The sequence below is a fragment of the Nicotiana tabacum genome, chromosome 7, assembly GCF_000715075.1.
Source record: "Nicotiana tabacum cultivar K326 chromosome 7, ASM71507v2, whole genome shotgun sequence".
Lineage (NCBI taxonomy): Eukaryota > Viridiplantae > Streptophyta > Magnoliopsida > Solanales > Solanaceae > Nicotiana > Nicotiana tabacum.
The window spans coordinates 120958150-120968680 of record NC_134086.1 but is presented as its reverse complement, the minus strand read 5'-3'; the positions used below and the strand labels follow the sequence as shown (position 1 = coordinate 120968680).

General features: G+C 37.3%; 1 protein-coding gene and 1 long non-coding RNA gene across 3 annotated transcripts; both read right to left on the bottom strand.

The window, feature by feature from the left end:
- Nucleotides 1–276: 276 nt before the first annotated feature.
- On the bottom strand, nt 277–4636 carry LOC107760810 (uncharacterized). The gene is made up of 3 exons (XR_001642466.2): nt 4009–4636; nt 1027–3917; nt 277–865 (listed from the first exon to the last, which is right to left on the bottom strand). It is a non-coding gene; the product is annotated as an uncharacterized LOC107760810 (long non-coding RNA).
- Nucleotides 4637–6608: 1972 nt separating this feature from the next.
- Nucleotides 6609–9218, bottom strand: LOC107760809 (uncharacterized). Of its 2 annotated transcripts, XM_016578914.2 has the most exons (5): nt 9026–9217; nt 7896–8482; nt 7648–7707; nt 7094–7519; nt 6609–7026 (listed from the first exon to the last, which is right to left on the bottom strand). In XM_016578914.2, exons 2-4 carry the CDS (start codon nt 8463–8465, stop codon nt 7142–7144), a joined length of 1008 nt encoding a protein of 335 aa, XP_016434400.1. In that variant the 5' UTR covers nt 8466–8482; nt 9026–9217; the 3' UTR covers nt 6609–7026; nt 7094–7141. The 2 variants fall into 2 exon arrangements, with proteins under 2 accessions (XP_016434400.1, XP_016434399.1); XM_016578913.2 differs by having other exon boundaries at nt 6609–7519; nt 9026–9218.
- Nucleotides 9219–10531: the final 1313 nt, after the last annotated feature.

The window sequence follows — 10531 nt, the reverse complement described above, 5'->3', positions numbered from 1 at the left end:
GTGGACAAGAGTTGTTCCAAAAAAAAAATTCACTTGATAATTGAAGGGAAAAAAATTTACTTTTGGATGAAATCGTAATATACTTATTATTTTTATATCAACAAATTTGATGTTCACATGTAAATTCACAAGATATTAGTGCAAAGCTAAGATGAATTTGGTGTTGACTCGTGAGCTGGTTTCATCCAAGAGATCAACATGTCAACATAATTATATAGAACATATCACTTGCACTTATCTCAAAGTTGATATTATGAGGCGGTGATACGTTGAATTAACGGGTTCCACTGCAATCTGATAATATTTTGCCAGAGAATATGATCTTAAATATATATGAGTGGTCACATTTATTTTACAAAAAATGCATACATACATAAGTCACCATTACTTTAAAAATATCAATTTGGTACAAAAATTAAAATTAATTCAAGCCTAACTACAACTCAAATCCAGGCCTAAATACAAGTTGAATTATGGTAAAAAAAAAAAAAAAAAAAAAACTAATCCCTTTTGATCAACATCTTGTGCGCTCTAAGTCATTAGTGAATATGATCTTGCCATTTTAGGTGCCTGTGAAAGAATGAATGCAATTTCGCTTTGTTCTTTTTCCGTATCTAAAAACTTAATCATATGTTCGTTATTTGCTAGACTAATACCCAACATTCAATCAGGCTATGTAAGCAGAAATTTGGCTGAAATGAAGCCACAAACAATTGGACCATTCAAGAACACCACATATAATTGGTGTGTATAGAAGAACAGTTCAAAGTTTTGTCTCCTTACTCCAGGAAGTGAAGTCACCCACCCAGCTGCTAGGCTGATAACTCCTGGAAAATTGCTGCTCCTATGTTCTCCACTGAATGAGCTGCATTAAACACAGTGACAAAGTCCAAGTCTTCAATTTCTTTACCAAGAATACTCACAAAGATGGATTACATGTCATGAACCCCCTTTAATATTTGAATTACAACTTAATACAAGGGATCTCTATGGGCTAAGGAAATAATTTTCAGTTTTAGAACTCACTTCCTCCAAAAGGCGGCGCCCAGCCAATCACATAGAACAGGCCATGAAGGCTAAAAAGAGCCATAGTAAGATGTCCCAGCCAAACATGATATCGAGTGGCATGTTGAAAAGGAATATCTATAGCTCGAAGAAGAACTGAACCCCGTGCAACAGGCAGAAACAGAAATGCTAAGCAGATTAATCCAATGAATCCAAAACGAAGGCCTGTTAGCTCCAGCAACAGAACACTGGAAAATTACAACAGCAGATATTAGTCGATCCTGCTATTAAAGGAGCCTTCAAGTCAACAAACTATGTACTGGTTCTAAAGTCTGATGTAAGAACTATGTTTATATCCCAATACTTCGAAACCTTTTGACATGGAATTCTCTTTTATATTTATCAAGATGCGCAATTATAAATTGAGGTGACAAAGAAGAGAGGACAGATCAAAAGAAAAGAAAATCAATCATCTTTTCCAATTTAAAATCACAGGTGGACTAGATAATGTGCAGTAGATGAACTTAAAAGATCCCTGTTTTATATAAGTGAAGTTAGTAAAATCAAACACATAGTTAGAATAGCCTGGAATTATCGTGTGATGCAGAAAGTGCACAGTACTCAACTGATCTCAATCAGTTTGTTTTCATTAGAGAGGGGCAGGAATAAACATAAGAAACTAGGATATATTTATTATTTCAATAGGTCGCATATCTTTAAACAGGCTCTAAAGTCATGTTTAGCTCAAGCTTCAGTAAATTGGAATCATCAACTACTCGAGAAGAGTGTTTCAGTACTTTCAGAACTCTACTACCATGCATATTTTTGGAGAGAAAAGAGCTACTATATAAGACAATATACGAACAAAGTTGAACCAAAATTTGAATTAAGGGCATATTGGATTGAAAAATTCCTGAATATAGAGCAAATGAAGGCCAGAAGGATGCAAAATAAATAGCTTTAAAGAATCATATCATGTACTTCTATTGGAAAATGGATAATGATCTTTATATCCCAGCCATACATGTATAGATAAAAGGATTAAGGTAACTTAGTTCTCTGAAAGGATGACTATTTTGTCAAGCCGGAACAAAATGGTGCAAATTAAAGAACAACAAGAGGTCTAAATGAGCAGGTTAACAAACCCAAGCTCTTGAACATGGTGAACGTCATTAGCAACTACTTTCTCTTATCTTGTACATGAAATAATGATAAGAGGTCAACATTCCGTATACTGTACATAACTACAGCCCAGATGATGTACGCTGAGAAGAGTATAACACCAATCATTTCTGCAGCTGTAACAACCCCAAATGGTCCATCCACCAGCACTGGGAATGTCCACAAGCGAAAACTTGGACCTTTCGCAGTCTTCTTCCTACAGGCTGCAACAGCTTAAAATTCAAGTAACTACACAAGTTCAGAACATCCACTTATAAGGTAAATTGTATTAATCAAAAGGGAGAGAACTCCCGTATACAAGAAGTATACCAAAAAGTTGAGAATTTACATCAGAACATGATTCTCTACAAAAGACGCTCAATCTTCTATACAAATTGGGGCTATATGAATGCACCAAAAAACGATCAAAGATAAAAGACTATTCTTAAGATGTGAAAAAGGAGACTCAATCCCCTCAAAAGCTCTCCTATTTCTCTCCCCCCAAACTATCCACATGAGAGCTAACGGGGCGAACTTCCACGCTTTTGCTTTCTCCTTCTACGGAAACCGGCCCAGCTATATAGCATTTCCTTTACAGTGCTTGGCATCACCCATTGAACACCAAAAAGGTTCAGGATCGCCCTCCACAAAGCCGAGGACACAGTGCAATGCAACAAAAGATGATCAACTTCTTCCCCTGAGCTTTTACACATATAACACCAACTAACAAGTGTAATTCCCCTCATTCGCAGATTCTCGGCAGTCAAAATCACTCCCCTCGCCGCTAGCCATGCAAAAAAGCACACCTCCGTAGGCGCCTTAGGAATCCAGATGGAGGAGTATGGAAAAGAGGCCTCCTCTTTCACCAACATACTCTGGTAAAAGGACTTTACGGTGAACGGATCATCGCCACGCAAACCCCATCTCCAAGAATCACAAGATGGCCGAGGCAAGTCTTGCCCATATAGCAGTGTCAATAAATCTTAGAGCTCCGCAATCTCCCAATCTTGCATGTTCCTTCTAGATGAGAGGTCCCATACTACCCCCTGCATGTTCCTTACGAATTTGTTGGACCATCAATTCCTTTTGGTTTGAAACTCTGAAGACGTGGGGGAAGGAGACCCTTAGAGTATCATTTTCACACCACCTATGATTCCAAAAGCTGATTCTTCTTCCATCTCCCACCCTGTAAGAGATGTTGCCACCGAAGGATTCCCAATTCTTCATGATGCTCCTCCATATGCCACACCCGAAAGGTGTTGTGATCGCCTTAGTCCTCCAACCCCCTCCCGTGGAATCGTACTTCTCTACTATGACCTCCCTCCATAGAGCATGCTCTTCTACCCCGAATCTCCATAGTCATATCCCCAACAAAGCTCTGTTGAATACCCTAAGATCTTTTACTCCAAGTCCACTCCACTTCTTTGGGGAAATGACTGTCTGCCAATTCACTATATGATACTTTCTAGTTCCATCCGCTGCATTCCATAGAAAGTTCCTTTAAAGCCGCTCCAGTTTTTCTGTGATGCTCCCAGGAGCTTGCAACAGAGACAAGTAATAGGTGGGCATACTCGATAAAATGCTTTTAATGAGCACTTCCTTTCCACTAACTTCTAAGGTCTAACAAATAAGAAATCAAGCTACCAGATACACATACACTTGGGGTTCATCTTCACCAGAGAGAACGAGGCGAATAATTGCAAGAAATGCAATCATGAAAATTGGGAAACTGAATATCAAGAATGTGCTTCCTGCAATCGAACAAAAACTGATATCACTTACTAAGAAATTCGAAACAATGATACAACATTAAAGTAAGAAACTTTCAAGTTGGAAACAAACCTGTTGTCCAAAAATAGTTCCTCGGGTGGCTCGAATAAATTTCCCTTGCAGATCATTCATCAATTTAGAAGGCAATAAGAAAATAAAAGTAGCCTATGCAATGAAGATCACCCACACTACAACTTTGAGAATCAACTTTGTCGATGATACCCAAAAGGATGTCTTATTGATACAATCAAATTCATCTTCTCTCCTTAAACGAAGAGGTTCTTGGCCCCATTTTAGAATTTTCCAAATACACAATCGTCAAAATGGCCCTACCCAGCCCGCTATTTGGGTAGGGCTAGGTTGTAATTTTTTTAGCCCGTTTAAAATTGAGGCTTATAAGTCCGACCCAAGTCAGTCTGCTGGCCCTTTGAGGCTTGATCGAGGCTAGGTCTAGGCCGGTCCGTGGGCCTAAAATTAATTAAATTCAAATTGAAATATTTTAAAAAAGTAAAAACTAAAAAATTATTAACTATAATCCCCATTTTCCAATCTTAGATTGCTCATTTATCCTACCACATCAACTAGAATTTATATTTTTGATATGCATATAGTATGACGAGATTAGTTTTTCTTTTGCTTAATTAACAACAAACTAAGAAAGTTTTAAGTGGCCAATAATTTTAATCCAAAAGAAAATATTACTTTAACTGGCCAATGATTAATTTGGTTACTTTAATATGTTATTAATTATTAAATTGCTCTTCAACATACAAAAAGGTAAGTTTTAATACCCAAAGAAAATTGACAACACTAGCAAATTTCATGAATTTTAAAAATTGTATGGACTATAATGATGAAATCAACAAATAATATTAAACCTAAATTAAAAAACCTTAACGTATAAACTTATTGAAGCAATTCCTGAACGTAAGAAAAGTGAAAGAAAAGTACTAAAAAAATATTTATGTAACAATAAAAAAGAAGAGCTAGAAATATAGAGAATTTACATTTTAATTACGAGATTCCTTGTCAAATATCAAGATTCTTGTGCACTCTAAATAAACAGAAGTCGCTCATATGATAAAGAGATTATGTTACGAAACAATATCTAAAAATTTGAGAAAAATATTTTTTTCTAAAAATATTGAACGGCCGGCCCGCCCTAGCCCCGGCCCTCTTAGGGCTGGGCTGACCATTTTAAGGCCCATATAAATGGAGGGCCAGTCCGTCTAGCCCGTCAAATTTAAAACCCCACGAGGCTTGGGGTAGCCCGTTTTGACAGTCTTACTCTTCGGGCATGTTCTTAATACGCACTGCTGGCAAAAATGTTAGTGCAACGTCATTAGTCATGGTCTATGTCGCTGGCCTATGTAGTTAATATATACAACCCCAACAAAGTAAATGCGCAGGTTTGGTTTCAGCTCCTTTTTCTCCTACCACCTGGCACTGGCGAAAACCAACGTCCAGACTTCCTTCCCCACTTGCAATCAATCCCCATGACGGTAAAAAATTTGTTGAGCCATCACAAATTATGTTGCTAATTAAACAGATGAGAATGATATTCCTTAAAAGTATATGTTAACTTGCTACGCACAATAGCGAAATTCGAAGCATCACATTAAGGATAGTTATTACCAATAAACTAACTTGCACTGATAGCAAAAGACAGTTACAAAAGGATCTGATCCTCTTTTTCCACATAAGTAAAATGTCAACTTTCAGAACTGTTTTGTAGCTAACACACTTTAAGGAGACCAGCATTTCTTTGTAAATCTACGCGCTTGAGCTACTAAAACCAAGGAAATTGATTTTATTATCAACAGACTTTACAAATTTAGAGCTACAAGTGAACCTTATACTGATTCTCAAACACTAGCACGATAAGTGTTTTCTAAGACATTTAAATGGTCAAGATATCACAATTCGAATAGAATTTAAATCCTTGTATTCTTTTATAGGTAAAAATAGCACGGTATAGCCAGTTTTCGTACTGGTCATTCAAAAATAGCCAGCATTTACCAAGTCAATGAAAAATAACCACTATTCTGTAATAAAGACCGGTCCAGCATAATATACTGGAGTTCGGTGCACCTGTGTATGAACTCTAGCATATTATGCTGAACCTGGAGACTGGAGCACCGGTGCTCCAAACTCCAGTATATTATGCTGGACCAATATACTTGCTGGAACTCCAGTATATTATGCTGGAGTTTTAGTGTACTTATGCTGGAACTTCATCCAACATACTTATCCTGGAACTCCAGTATAATATGCTGGAGTTCAAGTTGACTTATGCTAGAATTCCAGCATAATATACTGACGTATTTTCCGGGTTTTAAACAATATTTTCGCTCAGATTTATCTTTACATGAAAAGTGGCTAAATTTCGATTACTTTTGAAATTGGGCTATTTTTGAACGACCCGCTGTAAATCTGGCTATTTTTGAATTTCTCCCCTTTTATAGCCAAGACGTCACAATATGAATAATTTATTAGGAATTTGAGTCCTAGTGTTATCCTGTACCTCAAGTAAGTTATTTCTCTCACCTGCTTACTGGGTGAAATGAAAAATACTAGCACAACAAAATAAACTGTACAATTGCGCAGTTATACCTAAAGACAATCATGGCAAGGATCAAGGCAAATTTAGCACCTCTCAGCTGATGGATGTATTGAAAAAGCAACTATCTTTCCTTTTTTTTTTTTTTTTTTTTTTTTTGATTGATTGGTAAATTTGAACCTAATTGCCTTAAACAAACAGTTCTCAGAGTATTCGGGAACTATCAGCTGCAATATGTAGGTGATGCTATGTTGATTTTTGATACAAAAACTCAACACAGGAAGCAAATTCACAAACAAGAATATGGAACATCTTGATTTTGATAAACTGAGATCATTTGGGGCAAGAGCCCTGCAGCCCTGCACTACAGATCAACTATTCGTATGCTCCTAGTTTTTTTCTGTATCAGCCAAAAACACTCAGCAATTCTATGTTGTATGATCCGTGTCCAATTGTCCATTCATATCCTAGATATTAGTTGACAGTATATTGTCTTTGTTATGATAGTACTACTCCTGGAATTGTCAAATCTGCAACGCAACAAAAGCAATTACAACCCCTTCAAACACAAGGAAGTCACTATCAGCTCTTGATTACCTTATTGGTAGTTGATGGCAGGAAGAGAGACTTGGGAATATGGCACAGCTACTCCTCAGAAAATTCAACAAATGCCGGCAATCTCTTTCTTCCAGAAAGACCATAGAGAACAGTCTGTATATGAGCATCAACATCTTCTCTGGAAGGACATTTTTCACCAGAAGAATTCAAAGAAACCTCAATATTATCATCCAAGGGAGACCAGTCAGTGTCAGAGATAGCAATTGTGGAGGTGGTGGAACTAGGGCTACTGTCGCTGCTTGGGGGCTCTTTATCTTTTGTAGACACGACTTTTTTAACAGTAGTAGGCGTGGCCATTGCTGCTGATTCTGTTGAAGACGCGGCTGAGTTGACCTGGTGATGAACAGATCGGACCCTCGGTCCATATGCACATGATCCTGAACTGTATGACCTGCTGCTTAGTGCCTACAAGCATATAACCATGTGAAGATAGATGATCAAAATGAATTTTCACAATGAACTTTAATTGATACATTAAAATCCTAAAAAAAGATAAATTCAGCAGTAAATACATTTAGTTAAATTTTTAATACCTCAGATTGATTCCTGTTGGCGAAAGCAGTTGGGCGTAAATCTTCTTTTCCGTGTACGAACTGTTTAATTGAAGCGATAAATGTTTTGAGTTGTGGATTTTAGTAAAGTTGACTAATGAAAAAATTTGCGGTTGAGATCAATGTCAAAACTAGAAAGTTAATCTCAACCGTATAATGGGTGCAAGAATATTCCAGAAGCATTGGATCATATTCTTGAGAAAGAGAGAGAAGAAAGAGAAGAGAGAGACCCGGCATTTGGAACCAAAGCGGCACGTGGAGGTATCCCCCCACCACCGACAAACATCCGACTTGTGAGAGCTATTTTCACTTCCTGATGTTGACGACGACAACCTTCCGGAATCTGATGTTGACGGCAACGATTTAGCTCTTGAGCTATGTTTCGGCTCAACGAGAATGCCATCCATGACTACCACATCCTCTTCGACTTTCACCGGAGTCCTGAAAGCCGGCGGAATCTCGATGTTCTCAATCGAAGCTAGAGACGAACGGAGAACGCCGGCGGCGGTAGAACTGCTTCTGCTTCCGCTGCTACTATTGACAAGAGAACGACGCTCCAGCGAATCTCTGGCAAACGGTACCGGCGAGCTGGAATGAAGGTATCGGGCTAGCGGAGAGAGTACTCTATTGGAAGAACTACCAGAACTATCTGAAGAAGCGTAAGGATCGAGGATCCGAGTTTTTGGTCCAGGATAAAAACGGCCACGGCCGATGAAGTTTTGAGTGTTGATTGGTGAAACATCAAAGGATCGGACTTTGGAAGCTTGCGAATCGTTACTTTTACCGTAAAAGAAATCCATGCTTTCTTCAAATTCTTCTGCAATCACAAACCACAAGCATATAACATCATAGAAAAACCCTAATTTAAACTGAATGGTACTATTAATTAAACATCTTTACACTAAAGTTTGATCGCTCTGACTTTCGATCTCGATTTTTGAATATGAGCTCCCAATAAATTTTCAAACTTATTTTTAGAAGAAATCAAGTCGGAATATCGGATAATATACATGAGAATGATAAATTCATGAGGAAATTTAGGATAAATACGATTAATTAAGAAGAGAACCTCAGTAAGATCTGAGTTTTTCTAATCATTACCGCTACCGTGAAAAGTTCATCGAAATTCTAGCGATCACAATTCAGAAGCACATAAAATTCAAAAATTTTAACGCAAATGAACATATTAAAACCTAAAATCAGTTCGTTCACTTTCGAGATTTGAGTTTTGAGTTTGACCTCTTGCCAAATGTTCAAACTTTACTGAATCAGAATCGAGGCGCAAAAATGGGATAACATATATGAAAATGAGACATTAATGCGGAAATTAACGATACATTCAATCAACTGAGAAGAGAACCTCAAAGGAGATGTGAATTCATTCATGCAGATTCGTGAATGTTCTTCGAACTTTGATTGCGAATATCGTATGCGTGCGATTTCTTAGTATTTTGAACTTCAGAGAATGTTTGTGCTGCGTATTTTCAGAGTTCGTCTAGGTTTAGAAGCAGAAGAGTTCTACTGATAGTGATTATATGAACCTTAATTCTTAGTTATGACGAAGACGTGGTATTTATGGGGCCCGTCAACAGTCTTCTCTTTGGAGGGACAGTGACACCGCTAAAACAGAGTCTTCATTTTGAGCAGCAATATTTATTTTGATTTGTTTATTTAAAATTGGTTGTATTCCTATTGTTAAATTGATTATTCTGGAATAATTAAAAGTCCCATTTTATAAAGTAATCGATTTGGTATAGTTGGATTATTTTTAATTTTTTTTTTTAATTATGCTCTTACTTAATACTCCATAATTCTATTTTATCATTTAATTTTTTTTTATTTTAACTTCAAATGTCCAACCTATTGACCTACTTTGTCTTCTTCCATCTTTTTTAGAGTCCCGTTCTTTTTATTATCCAAATCTCTGTTTAATTCTTTGTCTCTTTTCATCGTTTTAATTTTTCTTTTATGTTGCTAATATTAGTTAACATTTTTTCAGGTTTTTGTTCTTGTTTCCAAGCTACGTAATTAATGAAAAATTAGTAGAAAGAAGTTTTTCTAAATTATTTTTATGTTTAATTCTTGATAAATTTTATTTAAAATAATTGCGAGTATTTTAGTAAACTTATGAGTTACAGTACTATACGATACAGTCAAGCCAAACAACAAAAAATATTACTCAACAACAGCAAATGATTGTGACAACCTGGCCAGTCGTCTAATGAATTATCGCTCCATTTCCCCCATTTCTGCTTCTTCATGCTTTGTTTATCCGTGTTATGTGGTATCGAGTCGGTCGGATCGAGTTCGGAAAGGATTTGGTAAGGTTTGAGACACTTAGTCTCTTTAGAGTGAGTTTAAGTTGGAAAAGTCAACCGGATGTTGACTTGTGTGTTATAGGGCTCGAATGTGAGTTCCGATGGTTCGGTTAGCTTTGGGAAGTGATTTGGGACTTAGGAGTGTGATCGAAATGAGTTTTGGAAGTTCGGAGTAGATTTAGGCTTGAATTGGCGAAATCGAATTTTTGGCGATTTCTGGTTGATAGGTGAGATTTTGATATAGGGGTTGGAATGAATTCCAAGAGTTGCAGTAATTTTGTTGTGTCATTTGGGACGTGTGTGCAAAATTTCAGTTCATTCGGACATGGTCTGGTAGCTTTAGTAGTGCTCCTTTGAGGGTTCAGTTCCAGCAGGGCAGAGGCCGTCCATTCAGGCATGCTCATTCAGCTCGCCCAGGTTTATTGTGGGGCATTATCGGGTCATGGTTCTCACAGTTTTCATCAGGTCCACGCATCACTTAGTGCCCTTCCAGCCCAGAGTTCGTCCCGTGCTCCATCAGTTCAGGGTTCTTCTATGCTAGGTCCTTC

Excerpts from the sequence above, each read along its gene's own strand:
- LOC107760809 (XM_016578913.2), bottom strand. The coding sequence starts at position 8,465 with ATGGATTTCTTTTACGGTAAAAGTAACGATTCGCAAGCTTCCAAAGTC. Across the intron at positions 7,708-7,895 it reads GCTTTGGTTCCAAATGCCGG|TTCGTACACGGAAAAGAAGA; the intron begins GTCTCTCTCTTC and ends TCAATTAAACAG. Across the intron at positions 7,520-7,647 it reads CCAACAGGAATCAATCTGAG|GCACTAAGCAGCAGGTCATA; the intron begins GTATTAAAAATT and ends ATATGCTTGTAG.